The 12,057-nt window shown below is 36.5% G+C and overlaps 1 protein-coding gene across 1 annotated transcript in view; it reads left to right on the top strand.

Annotated features, from left to right (window-relative positions):
- The window catches only part of LOC101000208 (ankyrin repeat domain-containing protein 36C-like), a 133,416-nt gene that overhangs the window by 23,021 nt on the left and 98,338 nt on the right, over positions 1-12,057 (top strand). Inside the window, exon 7 of the mRNA XM_031655343.1 lies at positions 5,095-5,123. Within this exon, the coding sequence (XP_031511203.1) occupies positions 5,095-5,123 (29 nt within the window). The remainder of the gene's footprint in view (positions 1-5,094; positions 5,124-12,057) is intronic.

The raw sequence follows: 12,057 nt of genomic DNA, 5'->3' as shown, positions 1-12,057 counted from the left end.
AAATAAAGAGTCTTGCTATGTTGCCCAGGCTGTTCTCAAACTCCTGGGCTTCTCAAGTGATACTTCTGCCTCAGCCTTCTGAGTAGCTGAGATTATAGGAACAAACCACTGTGTATACACACATACACACGCACACACACACACACTGAGTATGTGCCCAATAATGGGATTCTGGTTCTGGATCCTTGAGGAATCACCACACTGTCTTCCACAATGGTTGAACTAATTGAGACTCCCACCAACATTGTAAAAGCATTCCTATTTCTCCACATCTGCTCCAGCATCTGTTGTTTCCACTGCATGAGATGGTATCTCATTGTGGTTTTGACTTGCATTTCTCTAATGATCAGTGATGATGAGCTTTTTTTCAGATGTTTGTTGGCTGCATAAATGTGTTCTTTTGAGAAGTGTCTGTTCATATCCTTTGCCCACTTTTTGAGGAGATTGTTTGTTCTTTTCTTGTAAATTTGTTTAAGTTCCTTGTAGATTCTAGATATTAGGCCTTTGTCAGATGGAGAGATTCCAAACATTTTCTCCCATTCTGTAGGTTGCCTGTTCACTCTGATCATAGTATTGGAAGTTGTGGCCAGAGCGATCAGGCAAGAGAAAGAAATAAACAGTATTCAGATAGGAAGAAAGGAAGTCAAATTGTCTCTGTTTGCAGATGATATGATTGTATATTTAGAAAACAAATTGTCTCAGCCCCAAATCTCCTTCAGCTGATAAGCAACTTCCTCATAGTCTCAGGATCCAAAATCAATGTGCAAAAATCACAGGCATTCCTATACACCAATAATAGAGAGCTAAATCATGAGTGAACCCCCATACACAATTGCTACAAAGAGAATAAAATAGCAAGGAATACAACTCACAAGGGATTTGAAGACCCTCTTCAAGGAGAACTACAAACCACCACTCAAGGAAATAAGAGGACACAAACAAATGGAAAAACATTCCATACTCATGGATAGGAAGAATCAGTAATTTGAAAATGGCCATACTACCCAAAGTAATTTGTAGGTTCAATGCTATACCCATCAAGCTACCATTGACTTTCTTCACAGAATTAGAAAAAACTACTTTAAATTTCATATGGAACCAAAAAAAGAGCCCATATAGCCAAGACAATCCTAAGCAAAAAGAACAAAGCTGGAGGCATCATGCTACCTGACTTCAAACTATACGACAAGGCTACAGTAATGAAAATAGCATGGTACTGGTACCAAAACAGATATATATAGACCAATGGAACAGAACAGAGGCCTCAGAAATAATGCCATACATCTACACCATCTGATCTTTGACAAACCTGACAAAAGCAATGGGGAAATGATTACCTATTTAATAAATGGTGTTGGGAAAACTGGCTAGCCTTATGCAGGAAACTGAAACTGGACTCTTTCCTTACACTTAATACAAAAATTAACTCAAGATGAATTAAAGACTTAAAAGTAAGTTCTAAAAGTATAAAAACCCTAGAAGAAAACCTAGGCAGTACCATTCAGGACATAGGCATGGGCAAATACTTCGTGACTAAAACACCAAAAGCAACGGCAACAAAAGCCAAAATTGACAAATGGGATCTAATTAAACTAAAGAATTTGTATGCAGTTTTATTTGGGAGTGTGTGTGGAGTACCTCTGAGTTTTAAAAATGAAGAAAGTAAGTAGTCATGCTTTCCTGACTCTGGTAGACATAGCCTTTTAAGACAGTGATTCTGAGCTGTTATGGTCTTAGAGTTTTCTATACCAATAAAACTTATTGATGACGTGTAACCAAGAGCTTGAATTAAATTAAAAAAAAATCAAAGAGAAATCACCCAAATGCACATTAAAAACCTCTTACCACATATGTGCACATTCATAGATAACATGTAGAACTTGATTTTGTGTATTAAAAACTTGTAGAAAAGTTCAGGCAGTGCACAAAATGCCTGCAACTTGGTCTTTGTAAAATCTGTCTATCCACATTGACCCAGTGAGGTATTTCTTGATTTATTATATGATCTCATGATATTCCATGTGGTAACTACAGCATATTATGCTATCTTCGTGCAGATACTATGTCAACTTAAATATGATGACATACCAACATGGATATGCTCATGTGGTTGCTTTTATTGATTTGTACTATATTAGAAATGAAACAGAAGTATTGGAAATCCTAGCAAGCATAGCTGTATCTCTCCCATGGCTGTGCTGATTGCACCTGTTTCCCCCTTAAAGCATGTCTTTTTGACATGTCATAACCCTGAGAAAATCCAGTGTGTGCTTTTCAGAGAATGTCAGTAAGGAGAGGAAATGGCCAATGGTCAAAGTGTTACTTGTCCTCTTGGTTCCCCTTCATGAATGTTAAACTCTAAACTACTCAGGTCACAATTTCGAACCCCTTTGTTGATCCTTATAGATTGTTCCCGGATGTCAAATGACAAATAGGGCCTTGAAGATAAAACACCCTGTAAAGCCATATTGCTCTGTTTTTTGTGTGTGTGTGTGTATTTTTTCTCTTCTGAAAACTGTAAATAGAATAATTTTCATTACAAATGAAAATATTTTTGTTCCATATTTATTTCCTGTCTTATGGCACTCTTCTCAGATCTAGTAAGGATCTCAACGTGTTTTATTTATATCTGCAAAAAATTATGTCAGTGCTTCATTTTTCATGTCAATTACTGACATGTTTTCAAGTCTTCACAAGTTATTTCTGAAGATATTGGTGCATTGAGGAGAGACAGTGTGATTGTAGTTAAAGAAGTTTTTAAATAGGTTACGTTCAATAACATTTCAGAGCCCGTTTCTCTGGAAGGCATAGAAATAGTGGTTTTATTCATAGTTAAACATAAAATAGCTCCACAAAGTCTTGTGTATATAAAAGTATTCATATCCTGGAATATTTTAATTTACTGCTCAGTACTGTCTCCTGGAGAGGAAAATAGGTAAGGTAGATGGGTGAGCCTGTGATAATAACTCGTAATATGAAGTGAAAGCATAGAGACAAAATGAGAGACGATAGATACTCAGCCGGATGTGAGTGAAGAACAGCTGTGAAACAGGGTGTCTATGGGAGAGAGGAGGCCATGGGGCTGCTTTTGTGAAGAAGGAATTTGTACATGTTAGTCACGTGTCTGACACATTTAACATTTTAATAAAGCAAAACCTTATCTTCACATGTGTCTGTATGGGATTGTACAGATGTCCCAATACAGTGGTGAGAATAATGAATAAATGAATGTGGAGGTCAAAGAATGAAGTCCACCAATATGGATATTAGATTTATGAATGAAAAAAAGTGTATGTCAAATTGGGCAGGTGTAAACAAAGCATCTAGCTAGGTAATTTGGAGGTTTCTGATGAGGAGACTTGTGGAAAGTCACTTAATGGAAAGTGGAAGTTAGAAGGATGAGGGTGACCCACAGGGTCTCATTTCTTCTCCCTATAAGTTTTGCACATCAATGATATGCGCTTCATTCATGTCAGTTAGCATATTGGGATGCTTAATCTAGAAAAAGTTTTTTTTTTTTTTTCTTTAGGAAAGCTGTGTTTACTGAGGTAGTTATTTCATAAAAGGACCAGAGATACCTCTATGGTATATCATATCAAACTAGCTTCAGGAACAAGGAATCAAAGAATGCATTTCTTGAGTACTAAAAGGGTAACTGTCAATAATCTTGGCAATCATGACATATATATATATGCGCATATATATATGTGCATATATATATTTGGTTAGTTAATAATAAAATAAGTCTCTGGTTATTTAGAGATTTTGTTTAACTTATTTACATGGGAATCTGATTATGCATTATTTCTTTGATGTGTATGTTTTTACAAAAGTGGAAAAAGAGATGGCAAAAGAGCTGAACTGCTGAATCTAGGAAATGTAGGAATATTAGGAGCCTTCATGAGTACAAAGAAAATTATTTTTAAAATTACGACTCTAAGTATAACTGAACTCACTTCAAATGCATTTTAGAATATTTGCGTAAAGGATGATTTGATTTTGGCTGCTCCAGAAACTACTAGAGGAAGGAAAGGGCATAGAATTCAGATAAACCACAGTGACTCATTACTCCTCTTTGTTACTATTGGGAATCAGAGACATAGATTTTGCTGATATTAATTATTCAAATGAAATAAACATGAATATGCATACATTGGCTTTGTTCTTCAAGGAGCTAACTTTTGGATACAATAGCAATTTAATGAAAATTCCTTAGAGAATAACATGATACTTCAGACTATTTTAAAAACAAAAATAATGTTGAATTCATTAATTGACTCCTAAAATGGTTATTGTCAATGAATATTGGAGCTGTTTCTCAATGTAAAAGCTTATTAATATCTAATGCTTGTAGCAGTCTTATTTTGTAGAAGTATGTTAATATTGATAAATGATGATACTTTTTATTGAGGTTTATATATTATACCTTGTTGCCATGAGTGGATGCAAAGACTTTTAGAAGGCTAAACTAGAGGACACAAGAAACACAGGCAATTATTACACCTCATGAGTCTGAGAAATAATGAATACTATCTACTAGAATTCACCAAACATATATCCAAGCTGATCAATTTAGGATACTTCCACTGAGGAGACATGAAGTGTACATTCAGCTGAAGTGTCATTGTAATTGTGTACCTTCTTAGCTATCAGGCAAGTTAAAGAGCATGATGAATGTTTGTAGTATAATGGTATATGTCCTTCTGATCTCTTGCATTAAAGACATGCGAGAGCGTGTACCACCTGCTTTGACATTGATTCCCAGGTGTATCAGTTGCTCCTCTGTTTTTAGACCACATTTGTTTTTATCCCTCAGCATATCCACATTGATACTGACATTGTTTCATTTTAGTTTTAGACATATGACAAATCATATCACGTTTGAAATTGTAAGTGTATATTTCATGAAACCTGTATTCGTGTTTTCTTCAGTGTATTTCTGTCATGTTCCAGTCCCAAGACACAACATATAAAACATAAAAACCTAAACTAATATAGGCAGGAGGATACAGCTTGGTGCTAACACTGCATGCATGTATGGATAACTTTATCATATTTACACATGATTGATTATGTATCCCTTTTGCTTTTCAGTGTCTTCTCAGAAACAACCGGCCTTGAAGGTAATTACACATTCATGTTTTGAACTATTAACTGTATAGTTTGTGAAATATACTTTATGTATTGATTGTTTTGTTTCAAATCCCATTCAGACTACAAGTGAAAAGAAAGATTCTGTTTCGAATATAGCCACAGAAACAAAAGATGGAGAAAAATCTGGAACAGGTAATTTTGCAATACACATTTAATGTCATGTTCACTCAGGCTAGAAGAGAACTTCCCTTCCCTGAATAAATCGCAGGGGGCTCATTGAAGCTGCACATTCTGATTCAGCAGGCCTGAGATTCTGCATTTGTAATAAGTACTCAGGTGACACAGATGCTGCTGGTCCTTGGCCATGATCTAAGTAGTAAGATTATATCCTTCCCCACAATGAAATTGGCAAGAAGAACGATTGGAGAGCAGTGCAAGATCTAACAGGCTCAAGCACAGAATATTCTTGCTTTAATTCTCCAGCAGGTTTCCATCATAAAGGGATGGAGAAAGAGATTAAGTAATAAAAATTATAGGCATCAGATCATATTGCTAAAACCACAGGGAAGAAGTGATTGGAAGAACTCATAAACAATGTAGAAAGAGAACTAAGGAGACCTCTGATGTGGTAATTATTTTACTCAAGGAAGAGGGATTGTGAGGCAGTAAGGAGGGAAAAGGTGTTAGTTTTGCAATTTTGGGATTTCTGCTGAAGAAAGCTGATGGAACTCACTTCAGATGCATTTGGAATATTTGCATAAAAGAAGATTTGATTTTGGCTGCTCCAGGAACTGCTGGAAGCAGGAAAGAGTGCTAGAATTGGGATGACCCACAGTGACTCTTTACCCCCCTTTGTTACTATTGGGCATCAGAAATATATGTTTTGTTGGTATTAGTTATTCACATAGGGTAAATGTGAATATGCATACATTGGCTTTGTTGCTCAGAGAGCTAACTTTTGGATAAAATGGCAATTTAATGAAAATACTTTAGAGAATAACATGATCCTTCAAACCAGACTATTTTAGAAACAAAAATAATGTTGAATTCATTAATTGACCCCTAAAATATTTATTTTTAATGAATATTGGAGTGATTTCCAAATGGAAAAGCTTACTGATGTCTAATGGTTTTAGCGGCTTTATTTTGTGTAAGTATATCAGATTTGATAATTTTTTATATATTTTGATTGGGTTTGTATATTATACCTTGTTGCCATGAGTGATTGACAAAACTTTCTGAAGGCTAAACTAGAAAATACAAGAAGTGTAGGCTCATTATTATACCACTTGGGTATGAAAAATAATGAATACCATATAACAGGATTCACCAAACATATCCAAGCAGATCAATTTGGGATACTTCCACTGAGGAGTTTTGAAGTGTACATTCATCTAAAGTGTAATTGTCATTGTGTACCTGCTCAATTACCAGGCAAGTCAAAGAACATGATGAATATTTGTAGTATAATGGCTTAAATCCTTCTGATGTTTTGTATGAAAGACATGTGCAATCCTGGCTCACTTCAACTTTCACCTCCTGGGTTCAAGTGATTCTTCTGTCTCAGTCTCCTGAGTAGCTGAGATTACAGGTGTGCGCCACAACACCTGGTAATTGTTGTATTTTTAGTAGAGACCGGCTTTCACCATGTTGGCCAGGCTGATCTCGAACTCCTGACCTCAAATGATCCACCCACCTTGGCCTCCCAGAGTGCTAGGATTACAGACGTGACCCACCAAGCCCTGTCTACAGGATATTTTTAAATTAAAAAAAATTTTTTTTTATAAAGATAGAGTCTTTCTGTGTTGCCCAAGCTGGTCTCAAACTCCTGGGCTTCTCAAGTGATACTTCTGCCTCAGCCTTCTGAGTAGCTGAGATTATAGGAACAAGCCATTGTGCTCTTTTATGTTTTCAATATTCTACAGGTTCCAATTGTTGATTTAAAATGCATTTTACTTTTTGTTTCATAGTGCTTCCTCCTGCTAAAGAGTGTTTAAACAGGTATGATTTCACAGATTTTTTAAAGTGATATGTTAACTAAGTGAATAGAGAGAATAGAAACTAGTATCCGTTTAGTGTTCTGCTCTGTGCGAGACACCACATTACGCGTACATTTATCATGTCATGTCATCTTCACACAGCTTTACAAACTATTTGTGCTATTATTATTATTTTTTACTAATTAGGCAACTCTGGTTTAAAGAGGTTGAAATACTGGCTCATGTTTCCACAGTTAACAGATAGCCAACCCATGATTTGACCATCATCCTGCCTGGCTCTCAAAACGCTTATTTTGCCCATAAGTGTGGATGGATAGAGACCTATGCGGCAATGGGATCACGGTACTGATTTATATCAGATCAATTCAGAAAGTCACATTTTGTTACATATTAACTCTCTTTAGAGTGTTATTTAGAAGCCTGCCTACTCCAAAAATTTGTCCAAATATTTTGGAAATGGCAGTAGTAACCATATTACTTATTTTTTTAAAAGGCAGGTATCAGTTACCTGTGGCCGCAGGACCCTAAGTTTTTCATTAGCAAGACAAGGCCAGTCCTAGAAAAATATTATCTGACTGTGCATGCAGAATATTTACATATAGTCCATGTAATATTAACTGTATTTAGCCTATATTAAAAGGATATTTCTAATTCATTTCTCTACTTACTGCCTACCCACTTTGGTTTTCTCTTTAAGTGAGTACCTTGCCTAGTTCGCTGAAGCTTTTTCTTATTTTCTGGATTCTTTATTTTTCCTTCTATGACATTTTAATATTTTCTTGATTTCTTTTCACTTTCTCTACTGCTTCTCTAAGGGTTTGTGATTTTCTATTATAGTTTTCATTTATGGCAGCTAAATATTCCCCATTTTCCTACAGACAATTTCAGAGGTACACAGAAGTTCAGAATGTTAAGAAATCCTAGAGACTAAACAAAATATCCTCTAGTACTTGAATCCTGGTTTAACATCCTGATCAAGTGGTTGTTCAGATGGAGAACCTGAAACTCAAAGGGAGAAAATTATTTGGATACCGTAAATTGCAGAAGTGAGATTTGCACTCAGGTTTCTTAATTCAAAACCCAGTCTTCTTTGACATCATTCTGTCATTGAATCAGTTTTAGTTTTTAGAAAGAGAATTAGGTCTAGTGAACACAGCGGAAGAGGATGAGCATGGAATGAGCTGTTGAACCCAATGAAAGTGGGTAAGAATGGAATTTTCAGGGGACAGCCACATTTGAAGAGGAACACACACTGAGTTGGATAGAAATGAAGGTTTTAGGGAAAAATCTGAATATTTGGCTTTCTTATAAGTTTGATAAAGATAAGGGAATTGAAAACACAGGATGTTGGGAATTATGAAGAAAGACGTATGAGAATAGGACATTCAAGGAGTTCTGAAGGGGTTGCTGCCTTTTTGTTTAACTGGAGGAACTGACAGATTTCAAGGTTTTTATTGAAAAGTATTAAAAGGATTTGAGCCACAGGAAAGAGTCTCTGGAGCAGATAGGAATGTGGTATCATCTTCTTCCATCCCAGCTTACAGAGGGCTTAGAACCCCTCAAGAACTAGGGAGATTGCTTAAGTACATAGATCTGTGAGCCAGGGTGGATGTCTCCCCTTTTTCATCTCTTTTTCTCTTTTTTTTTTTTTTTTTTTTTGAGGCAGTCGGCTCGCTAAGCCAGGCTGGAGGCAGTGGCCGGATCTCAGCTCACTCACACTCCCGGGTTCACGCCATTCTCCTGCCTCAGCCTCCCGAGTAGCTGGGACTGGTAGCCACCACCCGCCCGGCTAATTTTTTGTATTTTTAGTAGAGGCGGGGTTTCACGTGTTCGCCAGGATGGTCTCGATCTCCTGACCTTGTGATCCATCCCGTCTCGGCCTCCCAAAGTGCTGGGATTACAGGCAGGCCATCGCGCCCGGCCCTACCTCTTTCTCAATTCTCACATACACACGTAGAAATTGCAGGGCAAATGTAGGATTTGCTGGCAAATCAGCAATGAAGCTTCAGGTGGGTAGTCGGTAACATGCGCATATGCTTGGGGTGGATGACTGAGACTGACTTACTTTCCAGAAGCAGAGGAATAGAGAGCTCCTACTCTCAATTATTATAGCCGGTCTTTTGAGGAATCTGGGCTTTTCCTGAGCTGAAGATGTGGGTGGAGATTGCCATGGATCTCTGCAGAAGAGGGATCCAGAAGTGGGAGCCCCTAGGAAGGAAGACATTTAGACAGTGATGAATGGAATGGAGCTATACGTACTCGGGATGGACTTTTCCAGCAGTCTCTTTCTTGGGTATCTGAGTGTCTATGAAGGTTCTTAAGTTTGCTGGTTTTTGTGAACCTGAATGAGGCAGGATCTGTATAATGCAATAGTTGGATGTTAAAATTTTTAATGTTTTAATCTTCTATGAAAAGTATTCCCTATAACAACATAAGAACATGTACATTTGTACTTTGACTTTTGTGCACTTAGCTTTCAAACATTTGCAGTGTTTCAGGGGGCTCCCTGTAGTGTTCTAGGGTAAAGAGAATCAATGGGCATTCTTTAAGTAACTTAAAAGCTGAAGATCCAAGACTCCTATTTTCCAATGACAAAGATTAGTCTTTGAATCAGAAATAGTTAACGGGGAAGAGACAGTGCCTTGTTTTAGGTTATCAGGTTTATTCCAGTTCAGTAACAAAAGTTATGTCAGATATCAACTGGATTTTCAGTTTAGCCTTTAGGGTAGATAATTTATAAGGACAAAGTATTGTCTGGCTGTGCCATTATATTGCCTGGTCACTATTTGAGTTACAGGTTTAAGGGTGAGTCTGCATTGGATATTTCATAGGCTGGGAGAGGTGGAGGCAGAAATAGGTAACTGAAATGTTTTCTAAAACAGAGGCCATATCTTAGTTATACCAAGAAATATTATTTAATATACAGATAACTGACCTTCCTCAGACTTTGTTTTACCTTTTTTGGAAGGGACGTGCATATATAGACTGACAGTTTTTGTTTTCTTTTAAGAAATGAACGTGCTCATTTTTGTTGTATCTTTTTCCTCTGTAGGAGTCTCTGTAGACCGGATAATATTGCACAGCCTGTGACAGAGGATGAGTTTGATTTGGAATCTGAGGTAGAGTACTCTCTTGTGAAATCAATTTTCTCACTCTGAATCTCATTTTATATTATTATCTTCTAAAAGTTAGCTGTTGTCTACCTATCATTGTTTTCTGTTTGTATTTTATCTTTTATTAGAGATAACCATTTTAAAGAAATAGGAGGGGTTAATTTAAATTTTTGTTAATTTGGCAAATAAATGGTTGATAAATACTTTGAGTGCTGTGATCTGGAAAAAAATTGCTGGAAAATACATAGTGACAGAAAAATGATGTTTGGGAACGCTTTCCCACAATAGAGCAGATACAAATTTTGGTCTAGGCTTATTGGAGTAAGTGTCTTTACTTTGAGTTGTATATCATATGAGTATGACTAATCATACCTTTGTTTAAATGAATCTTGAATACATCAGATGACTTGTTATAGGAACCAAGGAATCACCCTGTTACACATAGCATATAGTTTCTTTTTATTTCTTGTACACCTATTTTGTCATCATGCCGTATTTTTGCAGAGAGCTATTTATTTTTATTCTTGATTCTATAATTAGACTAAAATAATATTAGAAATTGTGGAAATTTAACTAGACATGGTATCATGTACCCGTAGTGCCACCTATTCAGGAGATCAAGCCAGGAAATTCTTGAGCCCAGGAGTACCAGACCAAGCCTGGCAATACAGCAAACCTTCTCCCTAATTTACAAAGTGGTGGGAGATGAGAAATTTCAATTCTGTTCTCACATCGGTATTACAGAGAGTTTACACTGTGTTTTCCAAGCCCTTTTTATTAAGAGTATACTTTAGCTGGGCGCGGTGGCTCCCGCCTGTAATCCCAGCACTTTGGAAGGCCAAAATGGGCGGATCACGAGGTCAGTAGATCGAGACCATCGTGGCTAACATGGTGAAACCCTGTCTCTACAAAAAAAAAAAAAAAAATTAGCCGGGCGTGGTGGTGGGCGCCTGTAGTCCTGGCTACACGGGAGGCTGAGGCGGGAGATTGGCGTGAACCCGAGGGGCGGAGCTTGCAGTGAGTCGAGATCGCGCCACTGCACTCTAGCGTGGGCGACAGAGTGAGACTCCATCTCAAAAACAAAACAAAACAAAACAAAAACAAAAAAGAGTATACTTTAAACTCTTTATCTAATTGAAGAATATGCATTTAGTTTAAAATAACAGCCTGTTTGATAAGCAGAGACTCTTCATATTCTTAAGGTCAGACTTTAATTTCACAAGGGTTTTGCATTGTAATTAAAAAAATTTCCACTGAGGGTCTTTGTATCTCATTGTAAATTTCAAATTTCAGAGGCTTTTGTGCTTAGTTATTAAAAAATAACTGTAAAGCTGCTGCATTACTATGAACCACCTGAAGCTAGGAAACCGCTTTGTATGTATCCTGGAGTACCCAGAATAAGGTCTTGCATGTGTGAAACATTTTAATAGTTTTTAATGTGAATCAACAACAGGCAAATGGCTTTTTTTATAATGGAATGTTACAGGTAACATAATATGCATGGCAGATCTCATAATTAAATCTTTTAAATTTCTTGAATGTTTTGAATTTATCTTTTCCTCTAATTTTGAGAATGTATTAGCTGAGTTATGTTGATAAAATATGTCATAAAAAAGAAAATAAAAATTACAAAAGATGGAAAGGAAATAGGAAAGGTGGATACAGCATGTTTTCTAATATCTTCCAACTGGAAGCTTGGATTAGGATTTTAGATTAAATTTTCTTAAATTTTTAAAGCCCCAACCATGTTCTATTAAATGCATATTTTTCAGGACATACATTGCTCTTTCAAAATCAGAATAAAAATTCTTTCTCCAGGTGTTAAGTTGCTGGAACTTTATTTTTTTATT

The sequence above is a fragment of the Papio anubis genome, chromosome 14 (genome assembly GCF_008728515.1).
Source record: "Papio anubis isolate 15944 chromosome 14, Panubis1.0, whole genome shotgun sequence".
NCBI classification, from domain to species: domain Eukaryota; kingdom Metazoa; phylum Chordata; class Mammalia; order Primates; family Cercopithecidae; genus Papio; species Papio anubis.
Note: the sequence above shows the minus strand (reverse complement) of the source record. Positions and strands in the feature narration are given on the sequence as shown.